Source organism: Coturnix japonica, chromosome 8 (assembly GCF_001577835.2).
Source record: "Coturnix japonica isolate 7356 chromosome 8, Coturnix japonica 2.1, whole genome shotgun sequence".
NCBI classification, from domain to species: domain Eukaryota; kingdom Metazoa; phylum Chordata; class Aves; order Galliformes; family Phasianidae; genus Coturnix; species Coturnix japonica.
The window spans coordinates 1970171-1982964 of NC_029523.1; the positions used below are offsets into that span (position 1 = coordinate 1970171).

Genomic DNA, 12794 nt, shown 5'->3' on the forward strand with positions numbered 1-12794 from the left:
AGCAGCCATTGAGCCAATGTTTCCTTAGGCTCCAAAGCCAGCAAACTCCATGTATGGGAAACTGGTAATCACAGCCTGAAGCTCTGATTAATTAGCTGAGGCAAGTGTCCGGTCAGCTGTGGGAGCACAGGTGAGGGTAATTCAGCTGTGCTCCCAGAAGGGTTGGAGCTTGACTCCACCACTCCTAGACTTCATTTAAGGGCTGACCACCACTAAGGCAGCATCTCTTTGAGACTGCTCCTTTGTGGAGATCAGATAGCCAGCCTCAGCATTTTCCAGCCAGACTGAAGGCATCCATATTGGTGAGTTTTTCCTATAGATAACCTTTTGGATATCTATCACCATCCTTCTTGTATTATTACCATCTTTTGTATTATTTCACCTTACGCTCCAAGAACAGAGTGCCTCAACTCTCACTGTACAGGAGCCTGCAGAGCCAGCTGCCAAAATAGGCTGTAAGGAAGAAGCTCAAAGTAGACACTCAGTCTCTAAGCTCTCACTTTTCCTTCAGGCCATCAAGCAGGAGCTCAAAAGCTCTTTGTCTACTAATTGTGAAGCTAGTAATCTCTACAAGTGAGCTTTCTGGGCTTGAACTCTCTGCAGAAGTCTGGCAGGGTGTGCAAGCCCCAGAGGGTAGTCTCTGACTTGTTAACCTCAGAAATTCTGAACAACTCTTCACTCACACTGGTGTAATTAATTGAAATCTACCAATCTCATTCAATAACAACACCTACATTGCTTACAAAATAATAAAAAATGATCAGCATTTAAAATGTTAGATGTATCTTACCTGTTTTGCAGCTAACAGTCACATTAGGATTGTCACCTTCACAGTCGCTAAATAAAGAGTTTAGGGGCAGTGTTGCGGAGTTGCTTTCAATGTTCAGGGCATTAAAAGTATACCTTTTTTCATCTATAAAAGATTAATATTAAATATCACTGTGAGAATAATTATATATTTATTTGTTATTTTATATACATTTGATCTGCAACATGAAAACGCAGCACAGAATAATATGCAAAGAATTTAACAAGAAGCTGAAACCGAAAACTAAAAGGTATTCATGAATAAATACAATATTGGCATTTAAATAAAAAACAAAACTTTTAATCCATCAAAACCAATATCACTAATGAACAAAGCCTCCAGCATAAATAATAGCTTTCAAGTACTCAGTGGCCTTGTTACTGCTGGCCATGCTGCACGTGGCCAATGCAGATGAAGCTCATTTTTTACATTTACAATGAGAAAATCGCTTTTTTTTTTTAATATGAAAACCTCAGTCAGTGTCTCTGAAAATACAACAACAGATTAGAAAAACCATTTAGGCTGAACTGCCATATGCCACTAATAATAACAGTAAATTAAAAAAGAAATTACTAAAACCTTTATATACCTACCAGGTGGAATAGTAAGATGCATGTCATTGCAATTAGCAGATCTAACTGTATATCTTCTGCACCACTTAAGCACTGCTTTGTTGTTGCTGGCATTCACTTTTGAGCTCTCCCCAGGCTTCCCCAAAATATCATATTCTCTGTTTCCTTTGAGATTCTTTAGCGTAACTTCAGCTGAGCCATTCCTGTCTACTATAATCACATCATCAACTTCATTATCTAAAAGGGAAAGAAAAAATAGTCAACTATAACTTTATGACAATTTTAAAGAAGTATTAAGTGTTTCCTTGGCACCCACAGTATCACACATGTCCTAAGAATTAGAAGATGCAGGAAAATTTGTTGCTTTTTGATACTTGAGTTTTATTTTTTATATAACTTCTACTTTAAAAATAGTTTAGTTAAAATAGAAAATTTACTTGGGAACATATTCTTCTAAATCATTCTCTATAAAGGAAACCAAATGAATTTAAAAGATAAACATTCCAAAGCATTTTTTTGTTATGATTTAAAAGGTCAATTCAAAGATAAATATCTTATTTTGACACATTGAATCATCTGCTTAAAGAGAAATTTAAGATTTCCTTGTTCAAAACATTTCATAGCTGTCTAATAAATAACAAAAGCCATCCCTGAAAGCCAGAGAGGGGAGTGGTTTCAAAGAGACAGAAACCAACATCCAAGCTGTGGATTTACTAGAGCTATGAACTGCGTTTTGCAGTGTGTGATTATTGGCATGATGGGGGAAAATTAGAGAGGGCCTCTTGAAATGAACACAGGTTCTTCCATAGTCCTGAACAGCCCAGTACGAGGACAGCTGAGCAGTTCTGGGATTGGAGATGAGAAGGCCAGAAGTGGTAATAACTTCAGTGCCAGTCTTCCAGAATTGCAAGACAGTTTAGATGGTAACTAATTTGCTTTTGTGATCAGCTTCCTTTGAGTTTACTGATTCGCTCAGCCAGCAGGGCTGAGATGAATAAGGAGTGTCTTTCTTACCACAAGGTTCTTCTGTCACTGTTTTAGTACTTTCTGTAAGAAAACAAAAAGCAAAAGTGAAGGTATGCTTCTCACAGAGTGTTAAAGGAGTACAACTGACAATGCTCAAAACTCTTCAATACATTACGAATGTTGTAATTCTACTCACATCTGAAAAAGTGAATATCAACTACCTACACACTTTTCTTAGCCAGTTCTTTTAGAGACCATGCATGCTTCACCATCTTCAAACGGTGTCAAACCTCTTCTTCTTAACATTACTCCATACAAAGTTATACCAGAATATTCCAAATTCACTCATTCTCTGTGATAGAAGTTCTAACAGCATCCCAGAATACATATGCTATGTAATGTCTAACTGACAGTTTATAGTATCACTAATGAAACAAAATTTACCTACTTTATGCATAGCTACTCTTTCTGAAAACAGATTCATTCAACATTACACACTGTTTTACAATTATTTTTATACTGGAAGATCCAAAAGAAATTAAGAACCAGCGTTTAGGAAATTTGTACAAAAGCTTAAACAAAGAACTGCCATCTTGCAACCAATTATTTAAATGTACTAAGGTAAAAGTATTTGACTGAAGTCTGAATTTCCCTCCAGAAGAAAGGCCCTGGAGTTGCATCCCTTCAGCAGAGAAGCCAGCTGGCTGAGCAGGGCCCCTGCTATTCTTCTTTCACACAGCAAATGATATATCGTGTCTTGTGCTATTAATAATATTCCTTAAAAAATAACCCTGAAGTTTAATGCAGTTGTACTCAAAAACTTTGATTTTTAAATAAAGCAAGATTATTTCTCTCATTCTAACACATTTTCTGTGCTTGCAGTATCATAATTGTGATGACTGTGTGCAAGTTTGTCACCTATTGTGCTAGTGGGGGTGGTCTCAGTGCTTGCTGACAAGATGACTGGTGAAGTGGTGCTGTGCAAGGATGTTGAACTGTAATTATCTGTAAGGGAATAAACAACACATCAGCATTTAAGAAGTAAAATTGACTACTGCACGTGGCTATGTCATTACTAATATCATACACTATACTCCCTCCTCCCCTTCTTTTTTCTTTTTTATAAATCCAGGGTTTTTCTAAGCTAGAGAAGGGTGCTGAAGGAAGGCTCATGCTAATTTATCCAATAACAGAAAAGAAACTTTTTGGAATACACCATTTAAAAATGAATTTTGCAATGGAAGGAGACCATTCTTTCTGGGGAAAGGGGGTAGTGGATGGTTCTGGTTTGTTTGTTTTATTTTATTTAAATGCACAATCCAGGGTAGAGCCAATACAATATAGTACAATAAAAATTGATCAAACACTTGTGAACAAGGAACTAAGGCATGTTGCTGTGTTCTTACAATAAAACACAACTATGGATAGTCCTCATGCTCCTTCAGAAACAATAATCCAGTTGGGCTTATTTGACAGATAAGATACATACTTACTGTTAGCATTTATCCCCCTGCTCACAAACCACTGACAAGTTCCTCTTTTCTCTTAGGTCTATTTGTGTGGTTCTTGCTTTGACAGCAGCCTCCCTCACCGGAGTTACAAAACTACTGAGATGACTGCAAGACTTATCCATGAGATACCAGAGCCTAGATATGATTGGGCTCTTGCTACTATGCTGAATTGCAAGTACCTGTTCTTTCTGATAAACCACAAGGTGGAAAAAGTTACTCTGAGGTCAAAGTACTCTGTTTTTCCCTATAGCTCTAAGGGCATCACTGGCACCTGAAAGAAGTAAGCAAACCTGATGCAGTTGGATGAAAGGCAGTGAGAGTGCGTGTGGTGAGGGCAGCAGGGCTGCTATACTCTGAGTGGCTGAGTCCCGTGGTCAGGCCAGAGCCTGAGTGCATGGAGAGGTGTGTGCTGGCTGCGGGAGAGGCACCTGTGGTGAGAGGCACAGCATCAAATGTTTTGGAGACATGAACTCAAGGAGAGACACAAAGCTTCACACAGCTCTGCTGAGGCCATGTGAACTCGGTAAGAATCAAAGGTACCATGTATGTGCAAGGTTCACATTGCTGGGGGGAGCAGGAGGCAAGTGAATATCCAGCAAATGTAATCCATTATGGTACTGGTTGCACATCTTCCATACTATATGCTGAGTTTAAATATTCTCAAGCACATCACTCAAAAGCAAACTTGTTTGATGTTCTACTCTCTTAAAAAAGTGTATTTCATTTCACTGGGCTGAATGAAAAGACTTTACACTAGATGACCATGAACAAGAAAAGGGAAGAAGAAATCATAAAAAAAAAGATGTTAAAATTCTGTAATTTAAATTTAACATTTCTTACCAGTTGCTGCTGGCTGAGCTCCTAAAGAAGAAAGAGAGAGAAAAAAAAGTAAATTACACTTTCATTGAATCATACATAATCACACAACAAGAAGAATGACAACAAAGAATAATTCATCTCCCCTATCAGCGGAGCTCTCCCTGGGGAACTATTTATTCTAAATTAATATTTAAAGATAGGTAGCAACCACAAGGACCCCTAAACATCAAGCATATGGTATATGAACTGGTACTGTCCACATTAAAGTTCCATTTTCTTGAGTCTTGAGAGAGTTCATGCCATGCAGCCTAAAGGATGGACGTTGCTTCAAGGAAGGCTGTGATGGATGTCAGCTCAGCTGTAACAGAAGAGCAGCAGTGCCATGGTCCCGATTTCACGGTTACCTGCAGTGATGCTTGGAGGTGAGAGTGATGTGGAGCGTGTAGGTAACGTAGAGGAGGGAGAGCTGGCAGAGGTCAGATTATCATTTCCTGCTGCACAGTGAGAAAAAGATATTAAGTGAGAAATGCATGGAGGTGAGAAGCTCATCTACAGTAGAAAAAGTATGGAAGTTTGTATGGCTTTCTCTAAGCAACGTTTCTTAGGACAGAAGATACTGGTCAGTACTTAAATGGCATTTTCATAGTTTTCAGTGTATTTTGCACTAACAAAAACTAAAACTCTCAAAATCTTTCCGTTCACTACAAAGCATGTGTGTGAGTAATATCAACAAATGGAGCTTAACTTGGATGAAAGAATAATGACTTCATTAGCAAGAAAAACACCAAGGTTAATTCCCTTCTCAAGGAAAACCTTACTGGTGTATAACCCACAACTACGTGAAAGCTAGAAATATTTGGCTCAGTATTACTAAAAGCTCTTTACTTTTACTAATACCCATTCCTAAATCCCAGCACTTTTCCTGGACCATCCTGCCTATATTTAAGAAACTCTCCTGAAAATGCTATCTCTAAGTTAACCTCTTATCAGCTACTCACTGATCTCAACTGGAAGCTGTGACTTCTTCACAGCTATAAAAATAAACCTCAGCTTAACACTTTGCTTTGAAACTTTGACCAAAACTATTTTAGATTTGTGTAATGTAATATCAGGAGAACAAGAGACAAAAATAAATGACAACAACTGGAACTGTGAGAACAACAACTTGCAGGAGCATCCACAAAACAAAAGTTATCCTCATCTTTTGCTCACATTGAGAATTAGAAGCTTCCATTTTAAATTAAGAAGATTAGAAGTCCTGCTCACTTCCTGAAGACAAGTCTCTCTAACATGACTGCCATGCGTTCAGTAACAAGCAAGCTTCCACTTGTTCACATGCTTCTTGCTGTAACTGTCCATAAACTGTCTTCTCTCTTCTGTCACTTGTGTTTATCCTTCCTTGCCCTTTTGCTACTAGTCCTTCTCCACTATATTTCTGTTAAAGTTAGGAAACAAAAACATAGATGATCTTTTGAACCATCAATGTACCTTCAGCAACTGAAAACTCAGATAAGGACTGGAAACTTTGTTAACAGCAATTGTATAATCTAGCTATATAGATCAAGCTGCCAAAGAACCACATAATGCTAATATATGTAATCATATTTACCATAATCTACTCAGTCTCCAAGTTATCTTCATATTTCTTAAATTCAGTGTTTGAAAGCTGGCAGTCACTTTCAGTGTCATGCTATGATTTTTCTTTCTTCAACTGGCTTATCGGGTGAAGAATCAATGATTCCCCTTTCTTCCCAAGCCTTGCCTTGCTTCAGTGCATTAAGTGTACTTCATGCCTAGAATTTACTGTCTGTAAGCATCTGTAAAGACTGACTTTCACTTTAAAGAATAATACTTATAAAAGGAGTTGAAAGATCGCAAAGTGGCTAATGAAACAAATAAAAATATTTTCTAGGTGATTAATGAAAATGTGAGGGAGGTGAAAATGTATAAAGATTCCCTCTTTTGACTTAAGTTGGATAATATGAGCAAAAGCGTTGTCACAGTGTTGCAATTCTGGCTGTCTCATTGATTTCCTTAGAGTTCCTGTGAAAGCCATTTTCCTCATTCTTTCCCTTGTAAAGTTAGGAACAATGATACCACTGTAAATACAGTTTCTTGTTTGCTCCTGGTGACAAATGCTACACATTACACACAATCAAAGAACTGATGAAGTTTGGAGAGAGATGACAGAGGAGATGGCCCTGTGCAATGTGACCCACACCAGGTTCAGCTAGAACAGATCACTTCTTAAAGCAACCTGGAAAATAATAGTCCTAGATTACCCTTTTTACCTTGGAATAAGCACTGGTATTTCAACAGAACCACGTGGCAGTTTAATGTCATTCTGAGCTGCTTATAAATCTGTTCTGTGATTCAATGCTGTTATTTATTATAGCAATGGAATAGGATGCAGTTAATAAGAACTCAATAGGTGGCACCAAAACACTAAAGAAGTCCTCTCAAACAGCAAGGCAGATGTAAACTTACAGAGAGATCCTAGATAATCTGAAGGGACAAAAGGGAACCCAACAAACAAACTGTAATACTCCAGTATGAGTAGGTATGTTGCTAAAATTAACTTACTTTTCTCTAAACGTCCTGCAGTTTTCAAACACATCTGAGCCAATCTCTGGTTAACAAAGTTAACTGCAAAGTCCAAACTGTTTGCTCACACTTACATTCTAAAACATGTCTCTGGAAACTCGGAGGCTGGAATCTAAGAATATCTTTAATAAGGATGTTCAGCTCCCCAAAACCACGCAGTGCAGCATGAAAGCCTGATTGTTACCAAGCTGAGCAAGTTGGTCTGGGTTTAAATAGGAAATGCTTTTCTCTCATCTTTAAAGCACATCCATTAAAAAGCTGTTTTTCAGATAATATAAAGAGGACAGCCTCAGATAATCCAAGTGCAAGAATTAAAGTATATAAAAAGTAACAAAACGCGCATCCAAGCTTCCCTTTGCCTTTCTTAATTTGGCCACTGTCTTGTCTCTGCCGACTTACCCAAAAGACTTATGACCTATCAATAGTGTTTGAGCAGCTCTAACCTTGGCCAAGTACCTTGCAGAAAGATCCCACCAGCACATTCTGCCAGCAGATGGGAAGTTTGGCTAATTCCTTTGGTTGTCTTTAAGTCTCACTATCAGTTGGCAGACAAGAGTACAGCTGCTGCTTAAAAGAAAGGTTTTAGTTGAGATGACAGCGACTCAAAGAACTACTTTTAAACTGGATGAGCTAATCATATTTTCTCCTGAAAGCCTGAAGGCATTCAGGCCTTGAGATTGAAACATGGGATTAGAGTAAACAGAATAACTTCAAAATAAATGAGGCTACAGAAAAATAAACCACAAACATCTTAAACCCCAAGGAGAATAAGGTATAAGGTCACATTTGGAGGCCCAGAAGCAGCTTTGTTGCTGCTGCAATCATGACTCTGGACCTGATGTTGTGAACTCTTCTAATAAGTTAATGTTTGTTTATGTCCTCTAAGGAAAGGAGGGATAAAGTGAAATCACTTTCCCTTTGGAAAGAACAAGCAACCCAAGAGCAGACAGCTATCAGACCTAGGATATATTAAAAGTTAGTGCGCTTCAAGGTGCAACCTCTTTAAGCAGGACTCTCCAGCACACACTTTGTGTGCTTGTGTGTAATTAAATGAAACTCCTATTACATAAACAGAAGAACCTGCATTAAAAGCCTGAAAACTTTGTTTCTATGGGCAAAGAGACATTAACTGAAGTACATCTCTTGTGAAGGAAGGTTGAGGGAGCTGGGCTTACTTGGCTTGGAGGAGAGAAGGCTCTGGGAAGACCTCACTGCAACCTTCCAGTACTTGAAGGGAGCTTAGAAGCAGGAAGGAGACTGATCTCTTACAGGGGAAATAGCAGTAGGACAAAGAGGAATAGCTTTAAACTAAAAGAAGCAAAATTTGGGTTAGACGTTAAGAAGAAATTCTTTACTCAGAAGGTGGTGAGGCGCTGATACAAGCTGCACTAAAATGATGTGGACGCCCCATCCCTGGAGGTGCCCAAGGCCAGGGCACACAGGTCCTCTGGTACACACAGCTCAGAGAAACGAGGAAAAGAGGATCCCCTTCTGCAATGCATTTGGCTTTTTAATCTAGTGCGGTGCCATACCTATTGGCTCTGTGCATCCAGCTGCACTCCGCATCTCTGCTCGAGCTGGAGAGGGGCAGAAGAAGTAATCCTCAGTCTCCTGTCTGCGTCCAGGCTCCTCTGCCAGAAGAGCTCAGTGATTCTGCACAGCTGTCACCCTCTCCAAGGTGCTCTCCACCCTTTGGCATATCAGACAGACCCCACACTCCAAACCTGGCAGGGCTTCATACAAAGCAGCTAGCATAGGTCCAGAATAGGGCTTCCCCTTTTTTAAAGTTTCAGCAGGGGCAGGGTTCTTCCCGCCTGCACTGAAAGTAACAGGATGTGGTCTTGTTCAGATGGAGTAAAGCCCTTTGAGAGGGTCCTCTAGCAAAGAGCACAGACATTAGTCAGCTCCACTGCAAGCCAATCCTAGTTCCTAGTGGGAGGTGAAGGGTGAGTAAGGCAAGGAGCCTTACAAAATACTGCCAGCCGCCCTTCTTTGATTTATTTTTAAACTTCAAGTGGGATAGGATGTAATTCACACCTACTTTAAGGCTCCCTTCTGCTGCCAGAGCCTGCTAAGGGGACATTAAAGTAAATGAGCATCAGGGCCAGAGATGTTACAGCTTCTTTTGGCCACAAACACAAAATAAAGAGATCCATTGCTACTTTATAAATAAACCTGGGCAAACCTATGAGTAGGTTTGCAAACACTTAAATGTCTGAGTATTTCCATACCACAGAGGACCCCTCACATTTTAAAAGCAGAATCATGTGTGCCAAAGTGCTTCCACAGTCAGAGTGCAGAACTGCACTTCAGTCTTTATTATTGTGTCTTGAGGAAGAAAATTAAAGCTGTTCCTATTTCCCAGAAACTTGCTGCTTTTTGAAAATTAACTAAAATAAAGATGCAAACAGTTCACACACACACACACACAAACCAACATGTGAAATTCTGAGTGCTTTCAGTTAAAGTGAAAATGAAAATTAATCCTTCAAATTTAACAAGCAGAAACTTCTCAGGAGTCTGAGACAATTCAGATGGCCCTAAACAAATGTTAAAGGTGTTTGTTGTGCGTGGAGACATGAAAGGACTTCAAAATTATCCATAACCCTAAATGATAAAATACTTCAGCAGTCCTAAAAACGCTACAAAGTTAAGAGAACCTCAGAATTAAAAGCAATTAAGAATTAGAATTTCTTTTCCCAGAGGAAATACGGTACTTACTTTTATCTGGAACTTTGGGATAAAAATTCAGAACTATACATTTTAATGTAAGAAAAATACTTAAGTGTGTTGATCATAGATTGCCAATCATATCCTTTTGGTATAGGGATGTAAGCATTCGTTCTGACTCTACAAAATAATTAAACAGGTTTGGCATGAGTTTCTCAAACTGTTCCCTTCTATACAAATCCATTAATTTTCCCCATTGCGGTTCTTTACAATACTGCAACCACAGTTTAGGAGTGTGATTCTGACAGCTCTTTCCTGCCACACATACAGCTCTGGGGAACCAAAGGCTTTTGTCGTTCCCAGGACAGGGGAACCATTGCTCAGACCTGGATTCCACTGCAGAAGGCACAGTCCTTCTGCAAACTTTATCCCAGGAGTGAGCATGGGTCTGCACAGCAGCTCAGTATAATAGGATGCAGTGCTGTATTTTTAATGAAAATTGACCTTTAAAATTAATGCTCATTCTTGCTTGCCATCAGCCATGACCTTCTCCCTGCTCTCCAGCTTCCAGGATGGGAGCTGCCTCTGTCCTTCACAGTTCCAGAGCCAACCAGAAACACTAAGCAGAAGGCAATCAATTCAAATTGACCAGAAATCAATACAAGGGCAGGGGGTGGAATTAAGAAGAATTTATGGCTGGCAGATACGAGAAGGAACACAATGTTGTAGGCTCAGGATACGGGGAATTACAAACATCAGAGTTTATCGGCATCCACCAAGTTAATACCAAGTATAGATTCTGCTTCATACAGAGCTTGTCTTAAGGAAGTAATAAGAAAAGCATAAGAAGAGTGCTGGAATATGTTTTTCCCCTCAGCTCATCTAGCTGATCTGAAATATTTTATTTTTTTTTAAATCAGAAACAGAAATTTCTGATTCTAATTTACTTTTCCTAGAGAAAAAAATAAAATAAAATGCAGAGGTAAACAGAATTTCCCTCTAGAAATATCAATTTTATGGAAACATCTGTTACAAACAATATCTGGAGTTTGACAAAACCATAAATGTGGAGACAAACATAACCCAAAGGCACTAATTCAAATGCATGCTGCCAGTTGCACAGTTCTTACAAACTAATAAATATCTAGGAAGATAGTCCATTTATCAGGCAGAAGAAAGGCATTTCTATCAGTTGTACTGCATTTTAAATGCCCTCCTTGGTCTTCATAGGAATACTTTAGCTACAGTAACCCACTTGTTCGACTGCAGCTAACGATGCCTTTGCTGCTCTGTGGTTTCTCTCATGCTGTTTACTTCTGTTTTTCTTCTACAGAACCCTGCTCAAAAGGAAGAGGGTGCAGCATACTGTGGTTTCGAGCTTAAGCACTTCCAAATGGTGAAACTGTGTTACCATAGCACCCACATGCTCAAGCAATCAGACCTATCTCAGTGCTAAACCACAACTTCTCTAGCACAGTCATGAAATTTCCCTATTAAACTCCTTTTCTCCAAATTTGCATTTTATAATTATTTTTAGTCTTACATTTAGTTGTATCATTAACATCAGACTGCCGAGGCTGCTTTGCTGGGAGAATCTGTGACTATGTGAATTGTCTCCAAGAGGGAGAAACATCAAATGTTGCTGTAAAAGTTAACTGTGAAGCATTGGCTACCATCCACAGTCATTATGAAACATGGATCCATGAGGGATGTAAGATTGGCTGTGATATTTACTTGGCAATTTTGCGATGTGCAACAAAGATGTGCTAACGTTTGTTTTTCTCTTTTGTATATTTTCAGTGTTTGAACACGTACAGAGCCAAGAGCCATGATCTTCTGTCAAGGGCCAGCACCTAACTTCAGTTATAATTCCTCCAGTTCTGCTGTCCCTTCCTTGATATTCTTTTTCCAAATTCACTCTGAGCAGAAAAATAACCACTTGGTCCAAAGTGATGGCTTAATGATACAGACAGTCTGGTAGTGGAACTGCTGAGTGCATAATGCTGCTTATGGCAAGCAGAAGAAAGAAAGGATGCGCACCTGCGGCATCTTCAATTCCTATGTCTTTTGTTTGTTTGTTTTCAGCTGCCACTTCTGTTAGTCTGTTGGTTGTGAGGAGCTATTGAGCACAGTTAAAGGCAGATCAGTTCCCAAGAGGTTTGAGCAGAAACAGAAACTGCAGCTGAGAACTGACTATTGGTGAGAGTGTGAGGTAAAGGCAAACTTCTTCATCCTGGACCATCTCATTGGACCGTGGCTCATTTAAATGTCTAATTTCTGTATCCACCTTCTGTGCTGCTTCAAGATAAAAGTGTTATCTCGTATTGCATATCTCTCCCAGACTGCAAATTACTTCTTATAAACTATTCCTAATCAGCTGAGATGTGAAACCATAAACAATTAAATGTAAAATGAATTGCAGCATTTGGCCACTGATAATCTAAAGTCAGCTGAAATCATAAATCACCTGCTTGGAACGTTAATATGGAATCCATGGATCAACAGCTCTGCACCTATTGGGAATGTTGTTTCAGCGAGTGACTTTCAAAAAGATGCAGCCAGCAATTTTAAAAAACAAATCACCATTTCTTTCAAGAAATGAGAGCTGTTTATGATCTTTCCTCTATGTACTAATACCTCTTCCTATTGGTTGCTGTGTTAAATACTCGAATATAACACAGCTAACAGGCCTGGGGGTGCTAAGTACAGCTTACAGAACTAAATAGTTGATTTTCAGGTGCTCTGAACTTCCTCGAACTGATATCATCAGCGTTGCAAATATGTAACTCTCCTACAAAATAGGATCGAAGTACAACCAAAAATGGAAAGAAAACACGCCTAGCT

General features: G+C 39.1%; 1 protein-coding gene across 9 annotated transcripts in view; it reads right to left on the minus strand.

The window, feature by feature from the left end:
• The window catches only part of PTPRC (protein tyrosine phosphatase receptor type C), a 53350-nt gene that overhangs the window by 21046 nt on the left and 19510 nt on the right, over positions 1–12794 (minus strand). For 3 of the 9 annotated variants that reach the window (XM_015869491.2, XM_015869489.2, XM_032446253.1), the window contains 7 exons: positions 5081–5170; positions 4698–4718; positions 4148–4285; positions 3265–3351; positions 2395–2427; positions 1402–1617; positions 791–913 (listed from right to left, as the gene is read on the minus strand). In XM_015869491.2, the coding sequence (XP_015724977.1) occupies positions 791–913; positions 1402–1617; positions 2395–2427; positions 3265–3351; positions 4148–4285; positions 4698–4718; positions 5081–5170 (708 nt within the window). Of the gene's footprint in view, positions 1–790; positions 914–1401; positions 1618–2394; positions 2428–3264; positions 3352–4147; positions 4286–4697; positions 4719–5080; positions 5171–8812; positions 10821–12794 lie in introns of those variants that run through there. The other 6 variants (XM_032446254.1, XM_015869492.2, XM_015869493.2 and 3 more) reach the window with 6 other exon arrangements.